At 37.5% G+C, this 16,102-nt stretch overlaps 1 protein-coding gene and 1 long non-coding RNA gene across 4 annotated transcripts; one reads left to right on the top strand and one right to left on the bottom strand.

Moving 5' to 3' along the window:
* Window positions 1-4,648: 4,648 nt before the first annotated feature.
* Window positions 4,649-9,284, top strand: LOC137089528 (uncharacterized). Of its 3 annotated transcripts, none has more exons than XR_010907698.1 (3): window positions 4,649-4,817; window positions 8,353-8,945; window positions 9,095-9,284. It is a non-coding gene; the product is annotated as an uncharacterized lncRNA (long non-coding RNA). The 3 variants fall into 3 exon arrangements; XR_010907697.1 differs by having other exon boundaries at window positions 8,346-8,945; XR_010907699.1 differs by having other exon boundaries at window positions 4,649-4,833.
* A 766-nt stretch (window positions 9,285-10,050) lies between these two features.
* On the bottom strand, window positions 10,051-15,643 carry tmem275a (transmembrane protein 275a). The gene is made up of 2 exons (XM_067453124.1): window positions 15,264-15,643; window positions 10,051-13,190 (listed from the first exon to the last, which is right to left on the bottom strand). The coding sequence occupies exon 2, from the start codon at window positions 13,058-13,060 to the stop codon at window positions 12,416-12,418; it is 645 nt and encodes a 214-aa protein (XP_067309225.1). The 5' UTR covers window positions 13,061-13,190; window positions 15,264-15,643; the 3' UTR covers window positions 10,051-12,415.
* Window positions 15,644-16,102: the final 459 nt, after the last annotated feature.

Below are 16,102 nucleotides of genomic sequence, written 5' to 3'. Positions count from 1 at the left end.
GAAAGCAGCAAAAGTGTAGTCAGTCAGTCAGTCACATCAATGGCATTTCTCAGGATGTGTTTGTGATGATTTGCATTGAGGGGTCTGAAAGGAAGCTTACGCAACAGCAGTGGATCATTTGTATAACTTGTGCTTACTAAAGGTCAGAGTTGCTTTTTACTCTTTGTCTAGGGTCATTGGTATTCCTAATGGCTTGGATGAGCAAAAAAAAAAAATCAAACAAACAAAAACAAAAAAACGTATTAAACGGTTTATATGAAACTCCCACACATTCTACCAAAATGTTTTTTTTTTTTTTACCAGGGTGCCCTCATTCATTCACATCATAGTGTTTCCCAGCAACAGAAGCATGTGCATTGTCATCTACCCATGCCAAAATTTTGACATTGCAATCTAAACAAACATCAGCAATAATAATAATAATAATAATAATAATAATAATAATAATATATTATTATTACTGGTTATTATCATTAACTAAAGCTATTTAAAGCATTTTGTTCACTTAAAAAATTACAACTAAAATATTACATAAAAAAACAAAAAAGCCAGCCAACTGAAATAAGTTAAGATGAAGCACTGAACTCACTTACTGAAAATAAATTAAAACTAAGAATGAATAATAATAATAATAATGAAACTTAAATATATTAAACCTACAATAATAAAATGGCAAAGCACATAAGATAATTAAATAATAATAATAATAAATGTAATACATTTAAACGCTCATTTAAATTATTATTAAAAACTATTTTTTTAAACTCTTAAAAATCAAGAGAAAAAATTATAAAACATGCCTACATATTTAAAAACTAGAAAAGGCACAATAAATTTTAGATATTTGAAAATCTATATTTTCAGGCCAAATTTCATAGCTTTGACAACAAATGTGTCAGTTGTGTGTCCTGTGTTGCCACAGTTACTTTGAAAAAGTAATCTGACTCCTGATTACTCCTTTAAAAAGTAACTTAGTTACTTTACAGATTACTTGATTTTAAAAGTAATTAAGATTACAAGTTACTTTATTAGTTACATTCAGCAGTTGCCGACAACAGCCCTGCCGCCTCAACATAGAAATGACAACAAATTTTGCCAACACTCACTTAATTGGAAGTGCATTTTTAACAGTAACGTCAACAATGTATCTCCTGACATTTTAAGTTGATGCATACTGTTAACAAATTAACAAATGTTTCCTGAAAAAATATTCTCCCCGAGACGCAAAAAGAAAGCAAAAAAAAATATATATATATATTTTTTTTTTACTAAGGAAAATGACAAATAGTAACTCACGGTGACTTGGATAAGTTACTTGATTCTGGTTACTGGTTTGTAAATAGTAACGCATTAGATTACTCGTTACTGAGAAAAAGTAGTCCGATTAGAGTAACGCGTTACTGGCATCACTGGTCATGACCCAAATTTGCACAAAAAGAACAACATGTATGATTTGCATAATATTGCATAGACAGACACCTTAATCCAGAACCAATTTTACATAATGAGGATGCCAAAATGGTCAAAGCGAGACGAATTATCGTCAAATAATGAAAAACTGATAAACAGCACTGATATTTTCTTTTGGTGCTGTGAGGCCATTTTCATGCGAGAACTCCAGTCTCCACTGGTCTTTCCCAGCATGCTTTGCATTATAGAGCTGGGTTAGTTTCACCACGGTTACATAACCTCTGTCTGCTTGCATTGAACTCTTGCAGCTCGTCTTTCCTTAATCTCTTCTGCTTGATTATCTCTCTCTCTTTCTAAGTCCCTCCCTGACGCACTCAAGCTGGGGACACAGACGAGGTTTCTTACACACGCACACTCTCTCTCCCGAGCAACCGCCGCGGTCCAGTTCTGAGCGGATCGAGAAAGCTGAGGAACCCCGTCTGTCCCTCAGGGGAGCGCATGGGATTTGAGACAAGAGAATCACGCCACACTGTCACACAAGTCACAAGCATCTGCAGACAAAGCAACTCTCCTATTCTACCTTTGGTAATTTGATAGGTTTAGTCAAATCTGAGTTAAAAAGCAAAGGTTAGTGGATAAAACATTTCTTCAAAGGCATCGTGAGTGTTCATTAGTGACTTCTTCTGCATACATTCCTGTTAAGCATAAAATCTCTTTAGTCATTACCACAAACTACATTCTCTAACAAACAGTGTACATGTCACTTACATTTGTAGGCCTATATGTTGCATGAAAGGACCATCCAAGACTCTGCACCAGTTATCATATGAGGCATTAACGTGCTTCTGCAAACATGTATAGCCTATAACATATTTTAACACATTCCCCTGCTCATTAGCATTCTGCACCTGGAATTCCCAGGCTGCCACATACCAAATACCACAATAAAATTTGCCAGTTCTATTGAGATATTATTCCCTTGGTAATATACAAGGCTGGAGTAGTATCATTGTGTATCAGACATTCCTTGTGGAATAAAGGTAAACTACACTTATTTAGTCATTAAAGGTTAAAATATTGCTGTGCAGAAAAAATTGTAACACTTTATTTTGCAGTGTCCTTTTTACATATATAATTGATATTGTATATTGACATATTGACTTGTTAGTATAAGTTATGCATAATTACATGCAACTAACCCTAAACCAAACCATTATCCTACCCTAACCCTATAGTAAATGTAGTTGCTAAATATTAATCAGTACTTAAATACATAATTACTGTAACAATGACACCTTAAAATTAAGTGTAACTGAAAAAATATACTTACACAGTCACACACCTCGTGTCATTAGAGACCCAATATACTAAGAAAACATGAATGGGAAAATAGGTATTCTTTTATAATTGTATTGTTTTTGATCTTGTTATATTGTTTATAATAAATTGGATGAGGAATTGTAAAAAGGTTTCTGTCTAATTTTTTTCTAATTATATACATTTTTGAATAAGCTTTTATTTGATATATCTTTTGTTTTATTTCTATTTAGCTTTAATTTATATTATACAAAATAGTGCATAAAATGTGTGTATTTGCTGGTTCAAATAAATTATTAAATAAAGGGAAAATAAAATTCAACACTGTTGTGCAAGTTGCAATTATTGTGTTTTTGCTCGTCTTTTTTTTTTTTTTTTTGCATTTAAGTTGCATAGTCATTGTAGATCAGGAGGGCAACCTTCACTGTGACCTCTGCATTCCACATTATTCTGCATTACATCGCTGCATTTCACCAGAACAGTTTGCCATCATCCCGCTGTCCTCAGACAGTAAATCATTATCTACAGTCATGCTGCTGAGTCATGTATGACAGACAGGACTGGCATGTGACTATTCATATTTACGCTTGCAATCGGTTGCACCTTAAAACAACACCTCCAACATGTTGCAAACATCTGGATCGACACACAAATACATTCTCAAGAGAGCTCATGCTGAGTAGTGTCAGCTATCATTATTGTTGGCTACAGGAACATGAAGACAAACCACAAAACAGCCTGTATTTTATGGAGTCACTCCAACTGACCCTGAGCGACTTTGTTAACTAAGACTGGTGTCAGAGAGGACAGCTGAAATAAGACACAGTCTTTGAAGTGTGACCGATAAACACATGAATTAAATCCAGTCAGAAACTAGAGCATGGCCATATAAACTCTTAGAAGTACTTGCACTTCACAAGAGAAAACACTATTTGCTCTTTGATCAGATCATCTGACATAGAAACAGCTGTGAGTATAATGTAAGTTTATTGGATCACAAGGTAATACAATGGTTCAGCTAAAAAGAGATAGCAATGTGACGGTGCAATCACTATAAATTACATCTTATAGAGAATGGCTCTGATCATATTTTTAGGCAAAGATGTGAGTTTACTCACAAATACATTTATCTACCATTTATCTAATAGTGACAAAGTGATAAATGGATGTCTTGGTGTGTTTTTCTCTGCTATTGTTCTGGGACACACTATATTATTGTAAAAAGAATTGTATAAATACATTTTAGTATATGGGTAAAGTATAGATCAAGACAAGTTTGTTATTATTAGTAGCAGATCAGCAGCAGATTTATTTTACATAAGCTACTTTATTTATTTAAGATGGCATGTGATTCAGATTCATTAATGGATATGCAAAATGTCATACACATAGTATTTGCCCTTCTCTCAATGAAGAAACATGTTTCATATGGTTTGGAGGCAAATTGTACTGTCATTCAGACTCATTTGAATGTGTGAATGTGTGTATTTCATACTTACCTACTAGAACAATATGCATTAGAGATTAAGAAATATGTGTATTTTATCTATTCTAATAGACAATACAGTGCTTACTGAGGGGGGGAAAACTCAAAGGAACTGGTCGAGATACGGTGTAAATAGTTTCAGATGAAGCTATATGATTCTAATGGTATAATACATGTACGTGTGACTAGTACCCTCTGGTGGAAAAAGACTACACTATACTGTAATAAACTGAGACATTTTCTTAACCAAAACAGCAGAGCTGAGAGATGGCTAAAGAGTGTGTGGGGTATGGTAGTGTAAACTAAATATAATAAAGTATTTTTAATAAAAGGATGGACAATATTTATGATTTTAATATTAGTTAAGGCGTCTCTGTTGTTTCATAAAATACCAACTGAGGGCGCTGTCTGCTAGTGAAATCCACTGGAGAACACTGTCAAGTCTTAAAAAGTGATTATTATTTTAACACACACTTAACAAATTTAGTTTTTTTTTTCTCAGCATCGGGGTGGAATTATTGAAACAGTCTACGTATGTGAACTGAAGCGAATTTCCACAATATGGACAGCGGATTCACGAGTGGTTTGGACGTTATTGGCACAGGTAAACATTTCTCACGGTAGGTGTAGGCCTAATTCTCTGCAAGTCTGCATGCCTTACGTCTTGTCTTCAAAAAAAAAAATTACGCAAATTGAAAACATAGTTTGGACAAACATAACAGCGAATGAAACAACAAACATTGTATAAACTTTTGATTATCCTAGTTTTCCATAGGCTACTAGATTATTTGTGTGTGGCTGTGTGTTTTATTGTGTTCTCCTGCTGTTCGTCCAACACCTTAGCAAATATTTAGTTTGGAGCACAAACTCTCAAGTAGTGCTCACTGCAGAACGTCCAGTTCCACCTTTCTGTACGTGTAATGTGTGACTTGATAGATGTAAGGTTAGGATGTGGATGGATATTCTAGCTTCACCCATTAGGCCCAAATTACATTCAGAGAGGGGGAAGCTGGACTTCACACTCCACTCATGGCTTTGCAGTGAGCAGCCTCCCCAAATATTACTCGAATTTAAGAGAGGTTTTAAATGAGGTGTTTGAAACCATAGCCCACATTTGTGAAATTGGTTGTCTTTAGATAAAGTTATATAGCCATTGCTTTGCTACAACTTCCCAGTGTCACAACTTAGCCTCAGTCTCCTTATAACACAGGGGTGTCCAAACTCGGTGCTGAACCAACTTGCCTCATTACACTTGACTGGAAGTTTCTAGTGTGCTTAAAATACTTAGATTAGCTGGTTCAGATGTGGTTATTTGGGATTGGAGCTAAACTCTGCAGGACAATGGCCCTAGAGGAGCAGGATAGGACACCCCTGATATAGGCTAGTGGGATATTTAGCTGCAGACTAGTCACTCTTTAAAGTCAGCATGAAATGGAAGTTTCAATAGTTCTTTATTCACTATTGTGAATCCAAGTGAACCGTTTCTCGAATAAGAAAAAAAATGTAGGGCTGGACTTGATTCTGTTCATGAGGAATTAATTGGATGAGTGTGGATGTCAATTTCATGGGGACTTTAAATATGGTAAGTAAATCTACCATGCGAACATTTTATAAAGCCAACACTCTCGTTACAATTTACTTTTTATGTTTGGGTAAATTGGTGGCTAATTCGTATGAATTTGTATCTCATTTGTACGTTGTTGTTTTATTTTTTTACACTTTGCGACTGCTTACACCGCACAAATTTAGGGGTGGAACTTCTTGCTTATTAAAAAAAAAAAAATATATATATATATATATATATATATATATATATATATATATATATATATATATATATATATATATATATTTTGTATGAATCACATCGCACTTGTGAAATCTTCATTATGTTCATTCTTTTTATTATTCTAGTGGCTGAATTTGGTTTTGTGTAGCCTAGAAATCTAGACGCACCCTAGCGGCAGCAAATTTAATTTGCCCGCAAGTGTCGTCTAGGAACTCTCAATACCATTCTGAGCTGTTTTCCTCAAAATCTGGACGGCCCAATCACATCGTGTATAGAGTCGGCGGGCGGGGCCATAATGATGACGGCCGAGTTGCGTTTGCGTGCTTCTAGTAAACACAGAAACTGGCCGGCGGTCTTTCGAATCAGCTTTGACCGCGGCTCTGGAAGACTTGGAGTCAAGCTTTTCTCTGAGAAAAGAACAAAAAACGACACTGAAGTCATTCTTAAAAAGGGAAGATGTGTTCGTAGTTTAGCCGACTGGATACGGCGAATGTTTAATCAGTCAGCGAGCTCTGCTTCACCTTCGCTGCTCTGGTTGTTGTAGCGCTATCCTATCGCGTGCAGAGGGAGCTTGAAAGACAACCGTTTATCCCGCCCCTCGGATTGAGCCCTGTCTATGGTGAGTTTCCAGACCAAACATCTTGATGTGGGTCTGGCTTGTCAGGCTAGGTTTTGTGACTATTAAGTGAACATCCCAGTAGAGCCCTCTGCAGGACTGTTTTCTTAATCCCGCTCCCGCTAAATTCCTGACATGCCCGTGCCCACAAACTGTTACAGCTGTTCTGTTACATCTTGTAGAAATTGTGCAAAACCTACCCAAACATTGGGGCTATGCTTACCATTTAGAATAGCAGACATAAAACTGACCATAAAATAAAGTAATGCAAGCACCATGCATGACAAACACTTTCGGCACATTTTTATTAGACTTATACAATTCTATCAACTGTTAAAACAAAACGTCACAACTAATGGAGGCTGAAAACATATTTAGACATATGTGTAACAACCATAGACTGTAAAAAAAATTTAAAAAAATATGGACGTAGAGTCCGTGACATCACCCATAGGATTCTGAAGAGCTGTTTTGAAGTGTAAAGCAGGGTCGAGCCGGTCGTTGCCATCTTGTCAGGGTGTCATCGCCTGTCACTCCTGGTTAACTGACAATGGGCAAAGAGGTGGGATGTGGGCGGAGCTGAGTTGACATGATGACTAACAGACAGCAGACAAACGGCTATCCACCTGCCACTCAAAGTGGCCACACCCTTAATTATGCAGAACTTTAAGGCTTTAAAAATCACCCCCTCCAGTTGTTATGAAGAGCAAAAATAGCTGAATAGACCAAAACCACAATTTGTACTAGGCTGTAAACATGTTTTATTCTGCTGTAAAGATAGGCATTTTAACATGGGGCTCAATGAGATTCTGCCCCCTTTTGGAGCTTGTCCCTAGCGGCTAGTCAATGAATTGCAGTTTAAGTCACTTTTGAATTGGCTTCAAGAGAGCACGGGAGGTTGCCGCCTGATAACAACACACACACACACACACACACACACACACACACACACACACACACACACACACACACACACACACACTGAGAGACAGACAGACATACACATACACACTAAAACAGTTAACGGCATAGTTCACCTTAAAATGAAAAGGAATTTATGATATATGTTTTCATTTATTTCATAATTTACCCTGGTGTTGTTGTATGCCCTTCTTTGTTTTATGAACTTTTTGAATTTAAAATATATTGGCAGTGAATTGTGACTAGCATCAAGCTTTTTCAAAAAGATGCAAAAGTATCACAGAATGATCCCTTGCGACACATGCCATATATTCTAAGTGTTCTGGGGGTATACGAAATTGTATGTATTATTTAACGAAAATCCTGACCTTGGCCAATACTCTGTGCTCGACATGTTCATAAAACTCTATTAGCGCCGCAGTTCATTCCGACTCGCCCAGAAGAACACTCAATTTGCAAGAAATCAAGATTTACGTAACACATGCAATCCATGTTCCTTCTTCTTTGAGGTGAATATGTTTGTCAACTGTCATTCTGACAAAGTTCCAGTCTGAAGATATTTAACTCAAACAAAGTTCACTGAAACTTTTTGGGAAATTTCTAGGCGTTTATGGTGCATATTTACTTAAAGGGGTCATATTACCTTAATTTTTTCAACTTTAGTTAGTGTGTAATGTTGCTGTGTGAAAAGATATGAAAGCTTTAGCATTAGTTCTGCTGGGAAGACTCAATTACTACGTCACTCGCCTTTACTCTAATCCAATGATATTCTCATGCTCACTGTATAAAAGCTCTGTACTTTTGAGTTTGCAGATACTGAAGCGACGATTACCCCATCCTCCCCACCACCACCAGGATGGCCCTGTCCATACCTCCCGGAGGGGTCGGCTGCGCCCCTGCCCTCATCTTCAGGCAGGAATTGCAGATCCGATACCCTCGGATTATGCACTAGGGACAGGGTCTACAGCAAATTACTTACTATTAATAAATGCACTATTGTCGAAATATTTCTCCCAAGTCTTTCCGGTAGAACTGCAAGGTTAAAAAGCTCAAAGTCCACTCCAAAGGATATTTTCTTTAACAGAATCCACTTTGAGAGAACAACAACAAACGGCTCAGTTGGACTACATGTTTTTTGTTTGTTTTTTCCAGATCTTGTGAATTCATTAAGTTATCCAAAAAAAAAAAGTTAGGAAAAAGTTTGTCCTAAGGTGGACAAACTTAAAAGTGGTTAAAATACATTTTTAACACTGTTCCTGAACATTATAACTCCAATGTTTGTCTGTGTGCTACACATTTTACAGAGAACAGCTTCCAGAAACTCCGGCAACGCACAAAAGCTTCTTCTGAAAGATGTAGCTATTCCCATATTGTCTGGACAATTTGTTGTTTATGGATCACAACTTGTAAGTGTCTTATTATTGTGATTGTGTTTTCTATTAACAGTTCAAATTATAAGTTTTATCTAGTTGCTATGATGTAAACAAAGGGCAAAGCTGTGATATTGAATTAAACCCCGTTTCCACCAAAATAACCTGGAACATTTTTTTCCCAGGAACACTTTTTTCCCTCAGACCGACTGTTGTCTGCATTTCCATCGTGGTCTTAAGTACCGTGAAGCTTGGTGATGTAGGACTCCGCACGACTTTTCAGAGCCCACTGGATTTCATTCTCCGCAAATAAACATAATAAAACCTGAACGTATTTTTAAAAATTTCCATCGGTTAAAATCTTTACTCTGAGCTTTATATGACCCCTATAATCTAAAAAATAAAATTACAACAAAACACTGTGAGTCCTTGAAATACTTTCTGCATGATGCTCTTGTCCGCTATCGTTGTAAGGGTCTGCTGAAATAGGCTCAAATTGGTTTGAAATTGACGCCATCCTGAATATTTATATCTGAGTAGAGCTTACGGTTATGGTAAGGGGCTTAACATTTCCTGAACACATGCTAAGCGGTGCCAATCACAGCACATTTAGCAAGGAGGGGCTTAATTGAAACAGGAACTAAACAGTGTTTTTGAGCATACTGGGGTGAAAGGCGCTGTAATAATGTATAATATGTGGAAAAAGAATGATTTCTTTTAACAATCAAGCATGCAAACATATTAGGGCTTCATAAAAGGGCATAATAAGACCCCTATAACGAAAGAAGGAAATAGGCTAATAAATCACTTGGCCTAGCATACTACAGATTGCAATAGAGGAAAAGAATGTTCCAGATTGACTGTGTGAACTTAATTTATGCTGAAAATTGTGGGACTTTGGATTTATGCCGCAAATCGTGGGACTATGGGCAGAATCCACGAGACGCTTACTTCTTCACATGCTATTTTCGTAAAGGGTAAGCATTATGTGAAAAGTACCTGAACCTCTTGTTTGAGAGAACTATCCATATAGCATGTCGGTCCAGTGAAGTAAATGGGATCAGCCTTGCAACCATTGTAGCCACACATTACATCAAACTGCAGTTTCTTATTGCTTGAAATGACAAAATGTCAAACAGCATTTAAGAATGTAGTTTTTAATGTATATTCTGGCATGCCAAGAGTTGTTTTTCATTTTATAATGTAACTTTTTTTTCAGATATACTCAAAAGAACAAAGAAGGGTTTAGAAAAAACGAGTCAAAACAGGTGTGGACACAATTCTAATTGAATTATGCGAGTGGGAGTTAAACAGTGTATAATTATGACGTGTACAGCTTACAAAAGACTTTTTCAGTGTCAACAATACTTAAAAGAACTCACCGTCATTTTACTCGACGTGGCCTAATTTATGACAATAATGCAAATCGGCATTATCAAAACTTTTCAACACGCATCTCATTCCACTTTGCCTCCATTTAAATACCTTTTTAAAAACACACATGGTAGAAAGTAATGAACAACATGAAATCTCTATAAATACAGGAATACCACATAACCAAATGTTCTCATTTGACATTTGAGTAGCCCTCGCTGGTTTGATCCTGAGATCACTGTCAATATTAAGGCAACATTCAATTCATTCAGACTACAGCAGATGTGTAGATGGCAAATAGCAGCTTACAAACAAAGGTGCACATAGTTTGTAGTCTAACATTATATAAGCATGCCAATGTTTCCACGGCTCCCTATCCAACATCTCTTCTTTCCCTTAAACTACATGGAAATAAAGCTCACGATCCTGTGACAAACAAGCGGATCAATGAGTTTTAATGTTTCTCTTGAATTCATTAAGGATTTTATTTTTCCCCCGTGGCAACAGTGCACTTTTTGTAAGCATGCAGTTCATGTTGCGCTTTCTTCAGCATTCATCACATATCGACCCATATGACTTATAATAAATACACAGCACTATATCACACAGCTAAAAGTACACATTAACAGATGCAAATGAAAAGAAACACTACAGAATTAATACATAAAAAATCAGCCCTTTTATCTGGTTGGAACTGATGAAAATGATAACAAGAGAAAATCTAAAAACTTTAGCTACTTTTACAAACTTCATTAGACCATATTCATTCTTAAAAAAATATAAATGGATAATGTCCTTTCCGAAAGCTGCTTTTAGCTGACCTCTCTGGTCAAATCGACATGAGGGAAATTATTTCGCTGTTTGGTTTGAACCATCATTGCGGGTCAGTGATGGGGGGCATGTTTGAGGACAATTCTGGCTCTTGCTTTCAAAGGGCAATAGAAAAACAGGGAGCACAGAGACAGTGAGACATTTTGGGGAGGAATACTGTGAGCCGATGTAGGCAGTATACTCAAATGATTCTGTGCTGTTGACGTAAGACAAGTATTGACAACCGAAGAGGGATACTAGGAGGAGAAAACAGCCTTTGGCAATCATAAGGGAAAGAAATATCGTTTTACTTGGCAGCATTATAAACCACAGTGTAAATTTAAGAGTGAAGGCTTACGGCTAGTTTCTTTTTCTTTTCTTTTTTTCTTTTCTTTTTTGTACAGAAAAATGGGCTGTTGGTTCATTAAATAATGTCACGTCTCTCAAGAACAAACAAAATGCAACAACAGTACGAGTAGAGCTGAATAACGCAGATACGCTGATATGCTTATATGCACATTTTCTCAACAAATATGCTTTTTTTTAATCACACAGCGTTAGGCGAATCGCACTATAATTGCGTTAAAAGTTTTAATTCCGCCCATCATTGAGCTGGAACTATCTGTCCAATTTGAACTGGAACTACTCGTTTTCTGAGTCACATGAAAAAAGATATCATCAGTGCATTTGAACAGTGTTGCGGCTTATTAAGCATCCGATAAAGACAAAATCCAAAAGCCACAGTCATCAAAAAAAATCTAAGTTTACCCTTGAATGTATTGTAACGTTTAAAACGACAAAGAGAAAATATTTAAGAGAAAATATACAACATCTCTGTTTTTTTGGTCTGAGCACTGACATATGACAATGCGCAGTGTAATGTCTTTCTCCGTTCTGTTTCTTAGGCTCGTCTCCAAAGCCATCTTTACACAACAGCTGATTCTGTCTCTTTTGAGCGCAGTAACTGTGAATGCTCTGAGTAACAGTGGCACAGTATGAATATGTGAAGCACGCCACAGTGATTCACCTTTCAAGGCTCTCTCTCTTTGGATACGAGAGCACAGGAGAACACAAATGCTCTTCATGTGCTTCTCACATACCTCTGTCATTTTTATTAGGAACACATGGCATGGACCTCGCAGACTCCAAAAAGCAACCTGCTGAATTTATCGAATGTTTCAATTGTTATTGCACCTTGTGGCACAAGCCAGCTGTGCTAATCAAATAAATTCTTCACACACAGTGCTTGTCTTCTCTTCTGAAAAGCTATTTACATAACGTAATACCAGCCCTTCTCCGGAGAGCGACCTAAATTGGCAGCCTTAAGTGGCGGCGCAGTCTGAGGGCAAAGTGAGCCGGACCGCCCCTCCACCCCCTGTAGACGCAGAAAAGGCTGCTGAGCTGGGTCCGTTGGCCTCCATAGTAAAGAGCTTGCAGGCTCGTGGAGGGATGTACTCCGGGGCGGGGACGGTGGCGTTAGCGGCAGTGGCGGGAGCCTCTCTTTCGGGGCTTGAGGCATGAGAGGAGCAGGGGGAGTTGGTGGGGCTGAGCTGCACAGCTGTGGTGTCCTGCATTGTGTGTTCGCTGGTCTCAATCTCGAACGCTGCACCTCCACCCAACCCCCCTCCGCCCCGACCCATAAAGCCCAAGCCACCACCTCCTTTGGACCGACGGGAGCTCTGAGGTGGAGGCAAGCGGCTGCAGATGCAACAAGCCCCGAAGAAGGAGAACGCCACCAACAGGAGTATCGGTCCGATGATTATCGGAGGATTGCTAGAGGGAACTAGCGTGCTGAAGGCAAAGGCGCCCACTAAGGTGATGTTGATGCCCGCCAACATAATACACAATCCGCATGCGCAGCAAAGGGCAGGAGAAGGCAGACCCTGAGGACGAGATTTCCGCTTCTTGCGGGTCTGCATTTCCTTTTTGGGCACTGATGTGCCAGAACTCTGTTCGCTGCAAACCATATTGGCTAGGGTCACAGTTCCAGCGTTGCCACAACCCCACTCACACCTGCCAAGTCCTCCTTTTCAGCAAATTGTAGGAAGAGAGCATTGCTTCTTAATGAGTGCTTGCTTCATATAGCTGGGACACTACCTGTAGTGCAAAAGCAGAGTGAGTGACATAATTTATATTAAAATGCAAGAGTTAGCAAGAGTTATATTGAATTTTAGTATAACAAGCATTATGAGATGCCATTTATTGAGCTATTATAATCTGTTTGTTATTGTAGAATGCAATTCAATTACTTGGAATAACACAGGTGGTTTGCTAGGTCACATGATGACTTAAAGGATTGGTTCACTTCAAGATGGAAAATTTCCTGATCATTTACTCACACCCCATCTCATCCAAGATGTTCTTGTCGTTTTTTTGTGTTAAGTTTAAAGTTAATTATAAAAATAATTCTTAATTTTTCAATTAAAGGGTTATTTCACCCTAAAAAAAATATATTCTGTAATCATTTACTCACCACCTCGTTTCAAACCCGCAAGACTTTTATTCGTCTTCGGAACACAAATGAAGATATTTTTTAATTAAATCTGAGCCAGTTCTGTATTTATGTGTATAAAAGCCTAAATTAAATCTGTTCAGTGCATAAAGCGATCGTGTCTCTTCAGAAAATTTGGACTAAACCATATGGATTAGTTTTACAAATGTAATTCAGTTATTGGGAAGGCCACATGACAAGATTTAAACTTCATCAAAGTTGACTTCAACAACTGTGGTCAATAATAATAAAGACAAACACCACATAGGACACTAAAGTATTGTAATTAACATTAACTGAATTACATTAAGTGCAACATTCCAATGTACATAACTGCAAATAAAGGAGTATTATGCTGTTTTTAGCATTGATAATAATAAATGTTTTTTGAGCAGCAAATTAGCATTTTAGAATGATTTCTGAAGCATCATCTGACTGGAGAAATGCCTGCTGAAAATTCTAATAAATGCATCCTTGGTGAAAAAAACCCAATATTTGAAGAGTAGAATTTATATAATTATATAGTTTGAGGTGGCAAGTTTGCATATCCTGATTTTGCCGAGTTAGACGGGTGTCTGGGTCAACATATTTTGGTGATCCAGGAACAACCTTCCTGTCCGAAAATGTAGTCCTAACCTATCCGTACCCCTAAACCTCAGCCTACCCATAACTTATCCCTATAAGATCAAAGGGAAATGATAGCTGTATAACACTAATGTAGAAGCACCTAACCCTGGTTGTAAGCCTAAACTTGACATAAACTGTAAACTTAAAAATGGTTGAATGAAATGTTGTTCCAGAATCATTAAAGATGTTGTTCCAGGAACGTATTAGGCTAAATAAGTTTCTGTGTTAAGTTTAAGATAAATTAAAATACTTCTTTCATGAAGATATTTTAAATAAAATCTGAGCCAGTTCTGTAAAGCCTAAATTAAATCTGTTCAGCGTATGAAGTGATTGTGTAGGCTATCTTCAGAAAATGTGGACTAAACCACTCAATTCATATCCTATGGATTCATTTTAAGATCTCTTTATGAACTTTTTGTAGCATCAAGTGGTAGTCGCAAAGACTGTCATTGGAGGGACATAAATCATATCTTAATTTGTGTTCCGAAGATGAACGAAAGTCTTACAGGTTTAGAAAGACATGAGGGTGTGTGATTACAGAATTTTATTTTTTGGGTGAGCTAAAGATAACAAATTAGCAGGTTTTACTGTAGCATTTCGCTTACTGCATTTACTGTAGCATTTTAGTTCCCCCATTAAATAACTAATATTTTTGACAGTGAATGGATCATTACTCAAGTCATGACACTGGACAAAAAAAAAAAATGATGTTACCACAGTCCCATTTGCCCTTATACTAAGCAGCTGTAGGCTACTGGAGCTTTTTTACAACACCAAGGTCATGTTACTTTCTGAAGCTAATCATTTCCCACAATACCTGTTTAAATCACATTGTATCCTCAACTGTGAAATGAATCTGTAAAATGCGTAGGTACCCATAGGAGCATTGAGCATCCTCGATGCTGGTTTCACCCCTGCCGGATGTGATAGCCCATGGGACGATTAAATGTGGTTAAAGACGATCGTTTAAACAAATAACACGCGCTTTGTGAAGACATACAGCGATTTAGAACAATTTTCAGCCTCTCTTCTTAAACAAGAAAAGGTCTTACCGCTTAGTCGACGTCCAAGAATTATACAAGCTTGACGATGATTTCTCTGGGTATAGGTTACGTGCGAAGCCTGTCGTTTCCCAAGTCGAAAACGCCGTCCTAAAAAAATACGGCGTCTTTCACGCGGGTTCCACTGCCCGACTCATATTAAGATCAATAATCCTGTCACTCAATACACGTCAGGCGCACTCCACGCGCTGGATTCGAGTCTCAGCATATTCTGACTGTCTCTATCTCTCATTAAACGAATATTGTTTTTGTACAAAATGAAAAGATGTTGTTGTAATATTTTCCTTTCGTATTAGCAGTAACAGGTTGCACAGAAGCCCGTGTGTTGATGAGAGCAGTGGTGTGCGTGTGTGTGTGTGACTGTGAATGAGTGGGTGGGCATGTGTTCAATGAGTGTGTAGCTATAGGGAGGAGGGACCCTCTCATCATCAGAGCTGTGCTCAGCTCCTACATCATTTTATGATAGTAGGCCCTGGCCAAACTACCACTCTAAAAATGCAACACACAAATAGACCTATTACTGCCAAAAAATACCATATACCTAGCCTACTACTTATTGAAGTAGCCTAATGCAACAACAACAAAAAAAACTTTTTACATTATTTGAATTAGATTTTTTTTTTTTAATAATCTGAGCGCATGGTCTGAAGTGCAGATGCACTTAGGGCATGTTCGAATCCACATTTGCTAGTTTAAAAGGGGGATGAATTGAGAAATCAACTTTCCCTTGTGCTTTTGATATAAGGTCATGGTAATAGGCCTATAAGAATATAATCTACGTTTCAGAGCTGAAAACTTCCTTGTTAAAAGAAAAGCTTTTATTTAGTTCC

This window comes from Pseudorasbora parva, chromosome 9, assembly GCF_024679245.1.
Source record: "Pseudorasbora parva isolate DD20220531a chromosome 9, ASM2467924v1, whole genome shotgun sequence".
Taxonomy (NCBI): domain Eukaryota; kingdom Metazoa; phylum Chordata; class Actinopteri; order Cypriniformes; family Gobionidae; genus Pseudorasbora; species Pseudorasbora parva.
This window is presented reverse-complemented; position numbering and strand designations above follow the sequence as displayed.